Raw genomic sequence first — 17,904 nt, 5'->3', positions numbered from 1 at the left:
TACCCTGGATGTTGCAAGTTTGATAAGGACAATTTTATCTACAGATATTTGTCCCTTATCACTTCAAGGACTATTTGTATACTGACTAATTAATTAATCATTTCTCTATTTAACTAACATGAGGGTGTCTGAAATTAATACACAATTATGTGTTTCTAATTATTTGATATAACCATATTAACTACATAGCTCACAATAATACACTAACAGACTTTTTTGTTACCTTTTTTGTACACCTCTGATATTACTGTACAATATTATATCCTTTTTATATCCTTATAATGATCAAACAATTTCTCTTTGGAACTAACTAATATACTTATTCAATAATCCCCATTGAGGGTATTGGAAGGTTTGTTCCCTTCTACTACAACCTCGGCATTTTGGGAGTTAATTTTCTTTCCCCTTGCCGAACCCAACACACGCCATTTACCAGAATGCGACATGCCCCCCTATTGATATCACTCGCGAGCGTCTTCTGACGTCATGGCTCCAAGGGGCATAATCTACTAGGTTTAAAAAGTGGCGGGTGCAGTCCACAGTTAGCTCTTGACAAAGGCGTATGGTATCGCCAAAACGCGCGTTGGGCTAGTTTCCTGTCACTGCGGACGTTTTCTATTAGGACCACCGTTGTTATTTATTTTCTTTTTCCTCCCTCCCAGGGGGGATCTACTGGGGATTATTATTTTCACTGAGTATCTCTCCAATATCATTGCAAACGGTGTGTACTATAACATTAATCCAAAATAGAAATAGGGAGTGTGCTATCACCAAGAGTGTACCTCACTCACTCAATCAATAATACAAAAACAGAGATAGCAGATATGGCTAAACAAGCAATATACGCTAAAAAGAGGGATAGCACATCAAATAGAAGATACAACCTTAAGATAGAGCGGGATCTTGCAACAGATCTAAAACAAAATGAGATAATATGGTGAAGTATGAATGGGCAAGAAAATAGGTATCCGGGAGGTATAGAACTTACAAAAGGTATAGCCGTTCTGCGCTTGTCTCCCTTAACCCCTTAAGGACCAAACTTCTGGAATAAAAGGGAATCCTGACATGTCACACATGTGATGTGTCCTTAAGGGGTTAAAGGGTATCTGTAGCGATTCAATGTCTGGTTTACACGGTAAATCTCCTCCAGATATTAGATCCTTCGTTTTGGATATCAAATATCTTTCTCCAATGGCAGGTACAATTCACAAGGCTCTGTAACCACCTTTTGTAAGTTCTCTACCTCCCGGATACCTATTTTCTTGCCCATTCATACTTCACCATATTATCTCATTTTGTTTTAGATCTGTTGCAAGATCCCGCTCTATCTTAAGGTTGTATCTTCTATTTGATGTGCTATCCCTCTTTTTAGCGTATATTGCTTGTTTAGCCATATCTGCTATCTCTGTTTTTGTCTCTCCAATATCAGTACAGCTAGCTTGGTTATTTCTTTTGCGGTCAGTATAGGGAAATCCTATACCCCAAATTTCCTCTAGCACTATAACAGCAAGGATTGATCTCAGGCTTACTGACCTCTATTAGCTAGCATTAGACTTAAGCTTTATTTACACATTTAAATATCCGCTGTAATATTGAGCACCAGCTCTTTAATTGGGGGAAGGGAGTTCTTCTTTGGTTGTTCTAGTTGCCTAGTTGGAATCCTGATACTACGGCCGTTGCTTTGGGCTCCTGATGAATTTGTCAATTCTTTTACATACCCTTATCTCTGTTAACTACTTATGTGTAAATATATTCACAGCGGCACATACCACTGAGTGAGTTACTTCCTCTAGCTTACTACACATTGCTACATATAGATACCATTTGACGGTACTATTACTAATTGGGATATTATAATTGGGGGAGAGCCTATCAACTCTGAATTTTTTACTGCAAGCTTCCCGGTTGATTCAACATTCAATCTGGGGTTTGCTGCTACACACTTCCCTAAATATCCCTCTTTCTTTATGTACCTACTTATCATCCTCAAAGGGAATATATACGTTTTGATCTTTATATGGACAACTAGAAACATCTCTACCTTAAGTCACTTATGACTTTACTCAGCATGATACTCTGTATTTTTCCCACAATCAAGCATTAACCAATATACCCCACAGATTAAAGGACCACTCTAGGCACCCAGACCACTTCAGCTTAATGAGGTGGTCTGGGTGCCAGGTCCCTCTAAGATTAACCCTTTTTTTTAATAAACATAGCAGTTTCAGAGAAACTGCTATGTTTATACTGAGGGTTAATCCAGCCTCCAAAACCTCTAGTGGCTGTCTCATTGACAGCCGCTAGAGGCGCTTGCGTGAAAATCACAGTGAGAGCACGCAAGCGTCCATAGGAAAGCATTGTAAATGCTTTCCTATGCGACCGGCTGAATGCGAGCGCGGCTCCTGCCGCGCATGCGCATTCAGTCGATGACGTCGCAAGGAAGAAGGAGAGGAGGAGGAAAGCTCCCCGCCCGGCGCTGGAGAAAGAGGTACGTTTAACCCCTTCCTTCCCCCAGAGCCCGGCGGGAGTGGGTCCCTGAGGGTGGGGGCACCCTCAGGGCACTCTAGTGCCAGGAAAACGAGTATGTTTTCCGGGCACTAGAGTGGTCCTTTAAGATCCAATTCAATATCAGACACAGACAACAAACTTTCTTGAAATGATTTGCAACATTCTATAAAATAGCAGTCTTAGTCTGTATTGAAACTATTTGGATCTAATTGACACAACGGTTGGTCCTATTTAACCACTTATTATTTTTATTTTATTCGTTTTTTTTCAACACTAGTTTACTTATATTGTTTTATTGTTTTTTTTGCCTCATTAGGGATTAATAAAATTATAGTTTCCTTTTCTGCTCTAAATTAATTAAGACATTTTAACCTATCAATGATAGAGCAGCTTTTCCAAGGGTATTAGGTCTGTTAGTGGGTTTGTTTGTTTATTTAACTTACCCCTTCCAGCCCTTCTTTCTATGTTTATTTTGGGTTATGTCCTGAGTATCTCACAACCATTGCAACCCTGGTAAAAAGGTTTTTCCTCTCTTACCATTGCTGTATTTTTCACGCTTCTGCCTTTACCATATATAATTTTCTTGTACCAGTGAAATTATTCCGTACTGAAGTTTGGTTACGGTGTGACCGAGTTATTTTCAAATTAATCTGACTGCAGCAATGAGATAGAGTTGAAAAGAGCAGGGATCCATGCAGCTCAGCTGGGTTACCACTCATTAATAGTCAATACAGTAAATCCAAAGGAATTTTATTAATTAGTGAATTGTTGTCAACTTATTGACTAAATTGTAGCAAAATAGCTGAATGTGAAAAAATATTTAAAAAGTAAATTCAAACTCTGTTATCTTGGCCTATAAGTGTTACTTTTTCACTGTCAGCTCACCACACATTACTCTTTGGTAGTTAGTCTATTGACAGTAAAGATATATATATATTCTCTTTATTCAGATCATTCAAGCCTGACTTTGTCCTGATCCGGCAGCATGCATACAGTATGACCCTTGGGGAGGATTTCCGGAGCCTAATCATGGGGTTGCAGTATGGAGGCGTTCCCAGCACCAACTCCCTTTACTCCATCTACAATTTCTGTAGCAAGCCTTGGGTGGTAAGTTTTAACAAATATTAATGATACTGGTCAGTAAAGTGAACTCAAAGTTAAATAGTAGGAACGGTGGGCATTAATGCTTGTGGAAGGGATATTCCTTGCAAATCAGTTTAAACACATTTTTTCTCTACTTGGTCTTCTAGAAAATTTATTTTCTAGTATCTTGTATCCATTTTCTGTGGTGGTGGTAGGTGGAGGAGCAAGGGACATAGTGGGTAGCTGGGGAAGCAGGGGGCACAGTGGTGGTAGGTGGAAGAGCAGGTGGCACAGTGGTGGTAGGTGGGGAGCAGGGGGCACAGTAGGTAGGTAGGGCAGCACGGAGCACAGTGGTGGTAGGTGGGGGACCAGGTGGCACAGTGGTGGTAGCTGGAGGAGCAGGGGAAGTGTATTGGTAGGTTGGGGTGCAGGGGCACACTAGTGGTAGGTGGGGGAGCAGAGGTAATGTAGTGGTAGGTAGGGTAGCAGGGGCATAGTGGTAGGTAGCAGAGGAGGAGCACAGTGGGTAGCTGGGGGAGCCGGGGCACAGTTAGGCTAGGTGGGGGAGCAGGGGCACAGTTAGGCTAGGTAGGGGAGCAGAGGCACAGTTAGGATTTCCGGAGCCTAATCATGGGGTTGCAGTTTGGAGGAGTTCCCAGCACCAACCCCCTTTACTCCATCTACAATTTCTGTTTCAAGCCTTGGGTGGTAAGTTTTACCAAATATTAATGATACTGGCCAGTAAAGTGAACTCAAAGTTAAATAGTAGGAATGGTGGGCATTAATGCTAGTGGAAGGGATATTCCTGCCACAGCAGGGGCTCAGTGGGTAGCTGGGGGAGCAGATGCAGTGTGGTGGTAGGTTGGGTAGCAGGGGCAGTGGGTGCTAGGTGGGGAGAACAGGGGGCACAGTGGGTATCTGGGGGAGCAGGAGCACAGTGGGTAACTGGGGGAGCATGGGGCACATTAGGCAGCTTGGGGAGCAGGGGCATAGTGGGTGGATGGAGGAGCAGGGGCACAGTTAGGCTAGGTGGGGGAGCAGGGGCACAGTGGGTAGCTGGGGGAGCAGAGACTCAGTGGGTAGCTGGGGGAGCAGGAGCAGTGTGGTGGTAGGTTGGGGAGCAGGGGCCGTATGGTGCTAGGTGGGGAGCAGGGGCACAGTGGGTAGCTGGGGGAGCAGGGGCACAGTGGGTAGCTGGGTGAGCAGGGGGCACAGTAGGCAGCTGGGGGAGCAGGGGCATAGTGGGTGGCTGGGGGAGCAGAGTCACAGTTAGGCTAGTTGAGGGAGCAGGGGGCACAGTGGGTAGATGGGGGAGCAGGGGAACAGTTAGGCTAGGTGGGGGAGCAGGGGGCACAGTGGGTAGCTGGGGGAGCAGGGCACAGTGGGTAGCTAGGGGAGCAGGGGCACAGTCGGTAGCTGGGGGAGCAGGGGCACAGTTAGGCTAGGAGGGGGAGCAAGGGACCAGTCGGTAGCTGTGTGAGCAGGGGCACAGTTAGGCTAGGTGGGGGAGCAGGGGCACAGTATGTGGCTGGGGGAGCAGGGGCACAGTTAGGCTAGGTGGGGGAGCAGGGGGCACAGTGGGTAGCTGGGGTAGCAGGGGCACAGTCAGGCTAGGTGGGGAGCAGGGGCACAGTCAGGCTAGGTGGGGAGCAGGGGCACAGTTAGGCTAGGTGGAGAGCAGAGTACAGTGGGTAGCTGGGGGTGCAGCGGCACAGTTAAGCTAGGTGGGTGAGCAGGGGGGCACAGTGGGTAGCTGGGGAAGCAGGGGCACAGTTAGACTAAGTTGGGGAGCAGGGGCACAGTTAAGCTAGGTGGGGGAGCAGGGGGCACAGTAGGTAGCTGGGAAGCAGGGGCACAATAGGTAGCTGGGGAGCAGGGGCACAATAGGTAGCTGGGGGAGTTTCTCTGAAAAAGCAGTGTTTAAAACAAAAGCCCACAGGGACAGGCTTTAGATACCAAAACCACAACATTAAACTGTAGTTGTTCTGGTGACTATAGCGTACCTTTAAAAGCAGCTAACTCAGTGCGGTTCATACTGTATCCATACCTTTGATAAGGATGTCCTTCTGGCATGAGGAGGCGTGGTTAAGGAGGCAGCCTTATAGTGCAGCATTCTGCAAAAACATTTTTTATAATGCGAAAATATAACGATTTGAGCATGCAAAAATATACAGCATATTAATGAGGCCAAAACCTATCAAATGTATCAAAGTTGTATTGTTGCCCGGAGTGTCCGCAATGAACACTGTCCGTGACAAGAGATCTAGCATTTACAGAACTGTTATAAAGACTACTGGTATAGTGAGTTTAACACAGTGGGGTATAGAATACTTGGTGAATTAGGAAGAGGAAGGAGAAAAATAGATACAACCATATCCAGGGCCGGCCTTAGGCATTTAGACGCCCTGTGCGAAAAATCTTCACAGCGCCCCCCCCCCCCCCCCCCCGTCATCCATGTATGCTGTTATGTTTGTGTTGTCTGTGTATGTAATAGTACGTGTGATGACTGTGTGTGATATGTATGCTATGTGTGATATTTGTAATGGGTATATTAACAGTGTGTGATATGCGTGTATTGGTTGTATGTGACACACACACACACACACACACACAGAGTCAGACGGCCATACACACACACAAGCAGACAGTCATACACACACACACAGGCAGACAGTCATACACACACACACAGACACACAAAGGCAGACAGTCATACACACAGACACACACAGGCAGACAGTCAGTCATACACACAGACACACACAGACAGTAATACACAGACACACACAGAGGCAGACAGTAATACACACAGACACACACACAGTCATACACACAGAGGCAGACAGTCATACACACACACACACACACAGGCAGACAGTCATACACACAGACACACACAGGCAGACAGTCATACACACAGACACACACAGGCAGACAGTCATACACACAGAGGTAGACAGTCATACACACAGAGGCAGACAGTCATACACACAGAGGCAGTCATACACAGTCACACACACAGAGGCAGACAGTAATACACACAGACAAACACACAGAGGCAGACAGTAATACACACAGACACACAGTGGCAGACAGTCATATACACACAGACACACACACACGCAGACAGTCATACACACACACACACACGCAGACAGTCATACACACACACACACACGCAGACAGTCATACACACACACACACACAGACAAACACACAGGCAGATAGTCACACACACAGAGGCAGACAGTAATACACACAGACAAACACACAGAGGCAGACAGTAATACACACAGACACACAGTGGCAGACAGTCATATACACACACACACACGCAGACAGTCATACACACACACACAGACACACACGGGCAGATAGTTATACACACAGAGGCAGACAGTCATACACACAGACACACACACAGAGGCAGACAGTCATACACACAGACACACAGAGGCAGACAGTCATACACACACAGACAGTAATAAACACAGGCAGAGAGTCACACTCACCTGACAATCACACAGTTACCTGTGGAGTTCATTGTTGAGGCAGTGCAGCTCCTGGTGACTGTTTGGTGGGGAAGCAGGGACTCCTTCCTGCTTCCCCTGCAGCAGTTTTCCGGCGCTTTTAGCTCCGCCCCCGCCGCACGGTAAGCTCCGCCCCCGCTGCAAATTTAAAAAAAAAAAAAAAAAAAATTTTTTTTTTTTTTTTTTTTTTTTTAAATCCACGGCGCCCCCTGCTCCATGGCGCCCTGTGCGGCCGCACAGCTCGCACACCCCTAAGGCCGGCCCTGACCATATCATTTTATTTTCTATCGGTGACACTTTTACGGTACAGTGTCAAAAACAGTATAGGTATGTCATAAAAAGACTGCTATATTGGTTCCTGTTCAAAAACAACCAAAAACGACTTTAGCACATTCACCCTGGCAAGATGAAACATGGTAGATATAGATTGCAGAGTATAATAAAAGTGTTATAGCAAGAGGTCATGGTCTTAGGTTGGAGGAATGAAAACTTATAGGGTTACTTGCTAAACTGAGAATTTTTAATTTATCTTTACCGAAAGCATAGCTGACGTAGAGAATTGTTCTAGTTTAGCTTTTTTACCTAAAATTTGAAATTCACTTTTAATTTGACTTGAATTCTCACGTTAGTGAATAACCCTGTTAGATAATGTGTGGGAAAATATTACTATGTCTACTTAGTCTAGCCTTCTAGTGGAACTGATTTCCTGCATACAGAATGGAGCAGCAACCTTAGTGATGGTCTCTGTTCACTGTAGCACAGACCACTACCATTTGCAGCCCTAAACAGTTGATTGAGCCAAGTGACATTAATAGCAGATCCTAAGAGGTCTGTTCCAGTGTGGATAGGGATTAACAGCTTACTATAAACTTTTACAGCAATGAGATAATAAGAAAGATTTTCTGATTGCTTCACATTTCCCAGGGGTTTGCACAAAACCCTCTTGACCCCATCACCCTAAGAAAATTCATCATTTGTCTAAATGTAGGACCAACCCTATAATACATCCTTTGAATATGTCATAGAGGTGTACTGTGCATATTCACATGACGTCAGGATTTTCAAGTAGAAATTATAGTCCAGCAATGTCTCACGTAAGCTGTTTTCCTGTAGGGACAATGCCCTCTAGCACATGCTTAATGGACACATAAATAATTGTTTCCTGTTGTCGATCTATTTTTCTGAAGCAGAGTTTTATACTTTTATTTCTTTAACTTGCAGTACCTATCTAGACATCTCTGGTCAAGGTTGGTTTTCCCAATAGAAAAGAAGGTACAAAGTAAAAAGAGGGAGTGAGGAGATCAGAAAGCCATCAGTACTGAATATTCTCTTATATCGTCCTACTTCATACACACTCAACCTCAGGCTCTGCAGCTGTTGAAAATTTAGACATCCCAGATAGCTTTATGGAAATTGTAATTCCAATACAGCTAAAGGGCCGTAGCAAGGAACAAACTGCAATACTGCTGCTCTGCACTACAACTCTCAACATTATCAGGCAGCTTTGCTTGGAATTGTAGTACACAACATGCAGTTGCATTCTTCAAGCAGTAGGCATGCTTGAACTTGCTGTCTTTGAGATTATTTCCATTGTAGAACTAATTCAGATGTCACATAGATTGGGTTTATTTGCAATACAGTGAGACTTGGTTGACCCCTAAGTTTCAACATTCAAGTGAAAATAGCTGAATTAGAAAGTGTGTAGTGATTAAACTTTTCATTAGTTTTCATAACTAATAACAACTTTCTTTAAGAAGAACTTGAACCGTATAACATTATTATTATTATCGCCATTTATATAGCGCCAACAGATTACGTAGCACTTTACAATATCATAAGAGGGGGGATTTAACTGTAAATAGGACAATTACAAGAAAACTTACAGGAACGATAGGTTGAAGAGGACCTGCTCAAATGAGCTTACAGTCTATAGGAGGTGGGGTATAAAACACATTGGAACAGGAAATATCAATCAAATAGGGTGGGAGTGAAGCAGAGCTGGAGGAGAGAGTGCTGCCCTTTAGGAGATAGCAAGAGACAGGTATGTGAGGTAGTGGTTAGTCTGGGAGGCCATAGGCTTTCCTAAAGAAATGGGTTTTAAGGCACTTCTTAAACGCATGAAGACTAGGGGAGAGTCTGATGGCGGTAGGCAGGCTATTCCATACGAAGGGATCCACCCGCGAGAAGTCCTGCAAGCATGAATTGGCCGTACAGGTGCAAGCAGCGGACAGAATAAGGTCATGGGCAGAGCGGAGAGACCGAGAAGGGGCATACCTATGGATCTGTGAGGAGATATAAGAGGGGCTAAGATTATTCAGTGCTTTATAGGTATGGGTTAGCACTTTGAATTGACTCCTACAGGAAGCCAATGTAAGGACTGACAGAGGGGTGAGGTGTGAGAGGACCGACTGGAGAGGAAAATCAGTCTTGCAGCAGCATTCATTACAGACTGTAGCGGGGCAATACGGCTATTGGGAAGACCAATTAGGAGAGGGTTGCAAAAGTCCATGCGAGAGATTACAAGAGCATGGACAAGCTCTTTAGTAGCATCTTGTGTAAGATAGGGGCAGGTGCGGGCGATAACATGACCAGTATCATATTGACAGCCATTATCAATATTTTCAGATGCTTCTGCATTATTTAAGAAATAATCCATACATTTCCTATGTCATTATAACTAACATCACACTAGATCAGATTGCATTATGTTCTACTTTGGTTATATAAAAGGAAGTAATAACTTTATTTTTAGACATGTACGGGAAGTAACCCCTTGATGGCAGACAGACTGGCAACACTTTTCCATTAATACAGGGAGTGCAGAATTATTAGGCAAGTTGTATTTTTGAGGATTAATTTTATTATTGAACAACAACCATGTTCTCAATGAACCAAAAAAACTCATTAATATCAAAGCTGAATATTTTTGGAAGTAGTTTTTAGTTTGTTTTTAGTTATAGCTATTTTAGGGGGATATCTGTGTGTGCAGGTGACTATTACTGTGCATAATTATTAGGCAACTTAACAAAAAACAAATATATACCCATTTCAATTATTTATTTTTACCAGTGAAACCAATATAACATCTCAACATTCACAAATATACATTTCTGACATTCAAAAACATAACAAAAACAAATCAGTGACCAATATAGCCACCTTTTCTTTGCAAGGACACTCAAAAGCCTGCCATCCATGGATTCTGTCGGTGTTTTGATCTGTTCACCATCAACATTGCAGCAGCAGCAGCAGCAACCACAGCCTTCCAGACACTGTTCAGAGAGGTGTACTGTTTTCCCTCCTTGTAAATCTCACATTTGATGATGGACCACAGGTTCTCAATGGGGTTCAGATCAGGTGAACAAAGAGGCCATGTCATTAGATTTACTTTTTTTATACCCTTTCTTGCCAGCCACGCTGTGGAGTACTTGGACGCGTGTGGTGGAGCATTGTCCTGCATGAAAATCATGTTTTTCTTGAAGGATGCAGACTTCTTCCTGTACCACTGCTTGAAGAAGGTGTCTTCCAGAAACTGGCAGTAGGACTGGGAGTTGAGCTTGACTCCATCCTCAACCCGAAAAGGCCCCACAAGCTCATCTTTGATGATACCAGCCCAAACCAGTACTCCACCTCCACCTTGCTGGCGTCTGAGTCGGACTGGAGCTCTCTGCCCTTTACCAATCCATCCATCTGGCCCATCAAGACTCAGTCTCATTACATCAGTCCATAAAACCTTAGAAAAATCAGTCTTGAGATATTTCTTGGCCCAGTCTTGACGTTTCAGCTTGTGTGTCTTGTTCAGTGGTGGTCGTCTTTCAGCCTTTCTTACCTTGGCCATGTCTCTGAGTGTTGCACACCTTGAGCTTTTGGGCACTCCAGTGATGTTGCAGCTCTGAAATATGGCCAAACTGGTGGCAAGTGGCATCTTGGCAGCTGCACGCTTGACTTTTCTCAGTTCATGGGCAGTTATTTTGCGCCTTGGTTTCTCCACACGCTTCTTGCGACCCTGTTGACTATTTTAAATGAAACGCTTGATTGTTCGATGATCACGCTTCAGAAGCTTTGCAATTTTAAGAGTGCTGCATCCCTCTGCAAGATATCTCACTATTTTTGACTTTTCTGAGCCTGTCAAGTCCTTCTTTTGACCCATTTTGCCAAAGGAAAGGAAGTTGCCTAATAATTATGCACACCTGATATAGGGTGTTGATGTCATTAGACCACACCCCTTCTCATTACAGAGATGCACATAACCTAATATGCTTATTTGGTAGTAGGCTTTCGAGCCTATACAGCTTGGAGTAAGACAACATGCATAAAGAGGATGATGTGGTCAAAATACTAATTTGCCTAATAATTCTGCACTCCCTGTATATATCAGACACTCACTGGCGTTACCGTTCAGTTTAGTCCTCTTCTTTTCAATTAAACATTTTTTTGCTCACAATGAAATAAGCATTGTAAATAAACATTCAATAGTTACATATCTGCTACACCTTGTCAAACAGTGTTGCAAAACAAAAGTCTAAATTACAATTTCACGTTTGATACTTATTGAATAAAAGGCCTTATGCGTGCTGTTAAACAGTTTCAGAAGAACAGTCACCAAAACAATTACTCATAGCTAGGTAAAACGGCAGATCGCTAGTCTGTGTGATACCAAATACCATTGCATCAGCAACATTTGTTCCATCTCCCAGTGGTTGATGATCCCAGACACATAGTGCATGTATGATATGGCTTTGCTCCACCTTTCTGGTGTGAATTATTTTCCCAGTTCCTGTTCCCATTTAAGCATATATGGTAATTTGTCAGGTATTGAAATTTCATTTAAGGATGCATACATTAATGCCAATGGTTTAGTCTTACTTGTGGAATGAATTAATCTCATATATTCTGGTATTGCTCAGCTCTCAAATAGTACTGACGTCAAGTTCAACCATTGATACCAAAGCTAACTAACACCATCTTAATCAGGAATTTTTGTTTTGGACATGCCACCAGAGACACTAAGGGGACCAGCAAAAAAGTTAACAGTACACACACCGGTCGTTGCAAAACCTTGCATAGCACACCACTAGAAATCCCCTAACCCCATATTCTCCATGGTGCTGAACACCACTAAATCTAATAGAATGTATGAGGCAATGGCTCATAGAGTGAATGGCACAATCTCAAGGCATGAAAAAGTCTCGGCACCATGGCATGCTGTATACACAGTACTGAGTTCTCCTGGTGCACAGTGAGACTATGAACCCAACTGGCATATGTGTATATGTGTATTTTACTGTTTGTTTCTGTATGCATCATTTCCTTTTTTAATTCGACGAGTGCTCAGATTGTTCTGATCCTTAATTGTTTATTGTGCACATTGTTTCTTTACTCTTATGTCTTATTTAAAACCAATAAAAAAAAATTGAGACATGAAAATTGTATATTGCCAGATTCTGTAGAATTACAAGTGTCATTATGTTTACCTTTAGAATGGCTGAACATCATGGAACATCTTGTTGTGCAACATCTGAGGATCTACCGTTTATCAACTAAACTTTAACTAAATCATCAGATACATCAAGAACTCAACACCTAAAAATAATAATAAATGAATAGTTAAAAACATATGTAAAGGTTTGCACAAGAGTAGAATGAACATCAAGAACACCTCCCCTGAGTGAAATGATTGTGTGTACTAGCAAATCAAAGCAACTTTAGTTTAAAGGAACACTATTGTGTTAGGAATACAAACAAGCAGGCAAATAACAGAGCAGGAGATCAGACAGTCTTTTAGACACACTTTGCAACAAAGGAAGTTTAAAAATTGGACCTCTTTTTACAGGAAGTATGTAGAGGCTGTCTAATTTACTGGCAGAGGAGGTGTGGCTAGGGCTGCCTAAGCAAAGTGATTTAAAGGAACACTATAGCGCTAAGCATGCAACCATGTCACCAATGTGCCTTGACACGGCAACTGCATTAGGTCCCTAGTTTCACCTGATCCTCCCAGTTACCAAAGTTGCTTAATGTGTGATTTGGGACCTGTGTGTCTCCTGATTGTTACTACTCTTACAGACCTGCAAGTCTGCTCATGCATCTATCACTGCTACATTTTGCTGTTTAAAAAGAAACAGAGAGACCTGCGAGTCTCAATACCTTGCAAAAATATGACTGCATATTACCTTTTGACAATCCAATAAAAATGATATTCACAACAACAACAAAAAAAGAATGCAACCATGTATTCCTGATGCTGTAGTTTTCTACTCTCGTTTTAGATTAAGGCCCTCAGATTAAATTAACTTAAATTGTTTCCACCTTTTCCAGCTAAACTTCCAATTATGTTTTCCTGGAGGCTGTCTTCACTTAGTATTCTAAGTGAAGACAGCATCAGAGAAGTGCATCAGTGGTTAGTGCTGCTCTTGTCCAATAAAATGCTTTTCATAATGAAGTGTTAAATCCAATATTTCCCTATGATCAGCATTTGATGATGTTTAACGTCTAAATATCACATAACAGAGTCAAACTCGAATATTGCGACAGAAGCATCTTATAGTGGCTGTCAGGTAGACAGCCACTATTGATGTGTTTATCACTGCAATGTAAACATAGCTTATGAAAGACAGGTCATGAAGAAGTTAGTAGAAATATAGATCAGGGTGTTCCAGTAGATGTGAGCTACATGTATTTTGCTTAGGCATTTGATATAGTTCCACACAAAACTGAAAAAAATCATTTTTGGTTTCGGTTTCCGTTTTTGGCCAAGGGCATCATGAATTTTCCGTTTCGGACCAGAATTTTCATTTCAGTGCAAAACTAGTTTTATTTTTTTCTAGAATATTCTGTCTGGCCTGAATACTGACCTAAGTATTATTTGTGTGCATTCGCCTGGGGTGAACCACTATGTTTGATTTTGTGAATTAAATGAAAAGGACTTGTGAACAGTTATAGATCTTTTTTCAACTTAGACAACTATGTAATGCCAATTGTCAGTTGGCATACTTATATTATAACTAGAAGGGAGCAGGTTGCAATGCACAGGATGATGTCACTAGAGGTAAGCAAATCACAGTGCACAGGATGATGTCACTAGCGGGCAGCTAGCCGAAATTACTAGAAAAAAGCTGTACACTGGCTAGTGATCTTTATACAAAGGAGCTAATTACAGCATGCAGGCTTGTGATCTACATACAGTGAGATAAACTTTGGTGCGTATTTGGAATTATTGTGGCATATATTATTAAATGCATTAATGTTGTAGACACTGTTGTATACGTGTTAGAATAGTCTTTGACAATGTGTCTGCTATGTTTACATTTTGTACACTTGCTTTACATGAAATATTGTGTTCTTGCATAGAACACTGGCCTAATGATAGAGTGCAGAGAGTAGTTGTAAACGGAAAATTTTCAAATTCGGACAAACACAGAGAACCTTGGTCCGGTTCTCTGTGTTTGCAGAAGACACAAAACTAGGTAAGAAAATACAGCCTGAACATGATATAAAACTTCTCTGCAGAGGGGTTTGGATAAATTGGGGGGGGGGGGGGGGGGCTGGGCAGGCAAGTGGAATATTAGATTTAATACAGATAAATGTAAAGTCGTGCATTATGGAATAAGATACCCACAAACAGTGGCGTACATACCAGGGTCGCAGGGGTCGCGGCTGCGACCGGGCCCGGCCCACCAGGGGGCCCGGCCGCCCTGCGACCCAGGTATGTAGGTCACTGGGCCAGCCTCTTCTGCTGGGGGGCCCAGGAGCCAGCCACCTCCGGGCCCCCCGATGCTGGCCCTGCTGTCACCCGGCTGGCTGGCGGGCGCGCGAGGGAGCTCTGTCCCCTGGGTGCTCCCTCTTCAGCTCCCTCGCGCACCGCACTGAAACCGGAGCCGGAAGATGACGTCATCTTCTGGCTCCGGCATCAGTACGCGGCGCGCGAGGGAGCTGAAGAGGGAGCACCCAGGGGACAGAGCTCCCTCGCGCGCCCGCCAGCCAGCCGGGTGACAGCCTGGCCAGCAACACCACTGGACCCCAGGGAATCCCCCCAGCTCTCCCACAGGTAAGGAGGCTGGGGGGGATTAAAAAACAAAAAACTTTGAGTGTGTTAGTATTAGTGAGTGTGTGTGTTAGTGAGTGTGTTAGTGTTAGTGAGTGTGTGTGTTAGTGTTAGAGAGAGTGTGTTAGTGAGTGTGTTAGTGTTAGTGAGTGTGTGTGTGTTAGTGAGTGTGTGTGTTAGTGAGTGTGTGTGTTAGTGAGTGTGTTAGTGTTAGTGATTGTGTTAGTGTTAGTGTTAGTGAGTGTGTGTGTGTTAGTGAGTGTGTGTTAGTGAGTGTGTGTGTTAGTGAGTGTGTGTTAGTGAGTGTGTGTGTTAGAGAGTGTGTTAGTGTTAGTGAGTGTGTGTGTGTTAGTGAGTGTGTGTGTTAGTGAGTGTGTGTGTTAGTGAGTGTGTGTTAGTGAGTGTGTGGAGTGTGTGTGTTAGTGAGTGTGTGTGTTAGTGTTAGTGAGTGTGTGTTAGTGAGTGTGTGTGTTAGTGAGTGTGTGTGTTAGTGAGTGAGTGTGTTAGTGAGTGAGTGTGTTAGTGTTAGTGAGTGTGTTAGTGAGTGTGTGTTAGTGTTAGTGAGTGTGTGTGTTAGTGTTAGAGAGAGTGTGTTAGTGAGTGTGTGTGTTAGTGAGTGTGTTAGTGTTAGTGAGTGTGTGTGTTAGTGAGTGTGTGTTAGTGAGTGTGTGTTAGTGTTAGTTAGTGTTAGTGAGTGTGTTAGTGTTAGTATGTTAGTGTTAGTGAGTGTGTGTGTTAGTGAGTGTGTGTTAGTGTTAGTGAGTGTGTGTTAGTGAGTGTGTGTTAGTGAGTGTGTGTGTTAGTGTTAGAGTGTGTGTGTGTTAGTGTGTGTGTTAGAGTGTGTGTGTCTGTTACTGAGTATGTTTGTGTGCATCTGTCACTGAGTGTGTGTCTGTCAGTAAATGCGACCAGGTGCCTGCCGCCATGTGTTGCGGCCCCAGCCTGCGCAGAGTAAGCGCTCACGCGGGGGGAGGGGGGGGGCCCGGATCAGTTTTCGCACCGGGGCCCCATGGGTTGTGTGTACGCCACTGCCCACAAACCACTTATACATCAGATGGGATAGAGTTAAGGATAACATTAAATGAAAAGGGAGTATAAATAAGGTGTGTAGGCACTTCTAAAAAAAAATAATAAAGGGTGTATCACATCACAGGTGTATCCCCTATCACCATACAAAATTCCCCAAATCAAACCAAGTGGTTCACCCCAGGAGAATGCACACAAATAAAAATGTCAGCATACAGGCCAGACAGAATATTTTACAAAATATAAAAACATTACATAGTGCTTTCTGTATATATAAAACAATATAAGACACCAATAGAATACAACCTGATTTGGCTCCATACTGTGTAGATTTATTCTGTTGGTGGCTTGTATGTTTTTATAAATATACAGAAAGCACTATATATTGTTTTCATTGGGGATGCACCAAAATATTGGCTGCCGAAATTTTTGGCCAAAAAAGGGCCTATTCCATTACCTGCCTTCAAATTTGCTTAGCAGCATGGAAGGTGTAATACAAAAACATCTCCTACATTTGAAATTCCTGCACTTGCTGCGTATGCCCGGATTTATATAGTCTGCGGTGAGTTCTGTCCATACCAGGACATGGCTCATCCAATCTGGATAACATTTTTCAGTAAAATAAATGTAGAAAGCTCCAGGCACTGCAGAATTAAAACAAGCCAATTTATTGAACCCACAGCCAAAGCAACGTTTCGACCAATATGGTCTTTATCAAGCTGATAAAGACGATATTGGTCGAAACCTTTTTTATATCTGTATATTGTAATTTGTTATTCATATTAGATTCATTAAAAATGTCTAATATTAATAAAATGATAGAAAAAACTATTCTAAAATCATTTGGGGAAAAAAATCATTTTTGGTTTCGGTTTCCGTTTTTGGCCAAGGGCATCATGAATTTTCCGTTTCGGACCAGAATTTTCATTTCAGTGCAAAACTAGTTTTATTTTTTTCTAGAATATTCTGTCTGGCCTGAATACTGACCTAAGTATTATTTGTGTGCATTCGCCTGGGGTGAACCACTATGTTTGATTTTGTGAATTAAATGAAAAGGACTTGTGAACAGTTATAGATCTTTTTTCAACTTAGACAACTATGTAATGCCAATTGTCAGTTGGCATACTTATATTATAACTAGAAGGGAGCAGGTTGCAATGCACAGGATGATGTCACTAGAGGTAAGCAAATCACAGTGCACAGGATGATGTCACTAGCGGGCAGCTAGCCGAAATTACTAGAAAAAAGCTGTACACTGGCTAGTGATCTTTATACAAAGGAGCTAATTACAGCATGCAGGCTTGTGATCTACATACAGTGAGATAAACTTTGGTGCGTATTTGGAATTATTGTGGCATATATTATTAAATGCATTAATGTTGTAGACACTGTTGTATACGTGTTAGAATAGTCTTTGACAATGTGTCTGCTATGTTTACATTTTGTACACTTGCTTTACATGAAATATTGTGTTCTTGCATAGAACACTGGCCTAATGATAGAGTGCAGAGAGTAGTTGTAAACGGAAAATTTTCAAATTCGGACAAACACAGAGAACCTTGGTCCGGTTCTCTGTGTTTGCAGAAGACACAAAACTAGGTAAGAAAATACAGCCTGAACATGATATAAAACTTCTCTGCAGAGGGGTTTGGATAAATTGGGGGGGGGGGGGGGGGGGGGCTGGGCAGGCAAGTGGAATATTAGATTTAATACAGA

At 42.7% G+C, this 17,904-nt stretch overlaps 1 protein-coding gene across 2 annotated transcripts in view; it reads left to right on the top strand.

Annotated features, from left to right (window-relative positions):
- The window catches only part of SYN3 (synapsin III), a 457,322-nt gene that overhangs the window by 239,795 nt on the left and 199,623 nt on the right, over positions 1–17,904 (top strand). For both annotated transcript variants that reach the window (XM_063447546.1, XM_063447547.1), the window contains exon 5: positions 3,459–3,615. In XM_063447546.1, the coding sequence (XP_063303616.1) occupies positions 3,459–3,615 (157 nt within the window). The remainder of the gene's footprint in view (positions 1–3,458; positions 3,616–17,904) is intronic.

This window comes from Pelobates fuscus, chromosome 3 (assembly GCF_036172605.1).
Source record: "Pelobates fuscus isolate aPelFus1 chromosome 3, aPelFus1.pri, whole genome shotgun sequence".
Classification (NCBI taxonomy): domain Eukaryota; kingdom Metazoa; phylum Chordata; class Amphibia; order Anura; family Pelobatidae; genus Pelobates; species Pelobates fuscus.
The sequence above is the reverse complement of the archived record's forward strand: the minus strand, read 5'-3'. Positions and strand labels throughout refer to the sequence as shown.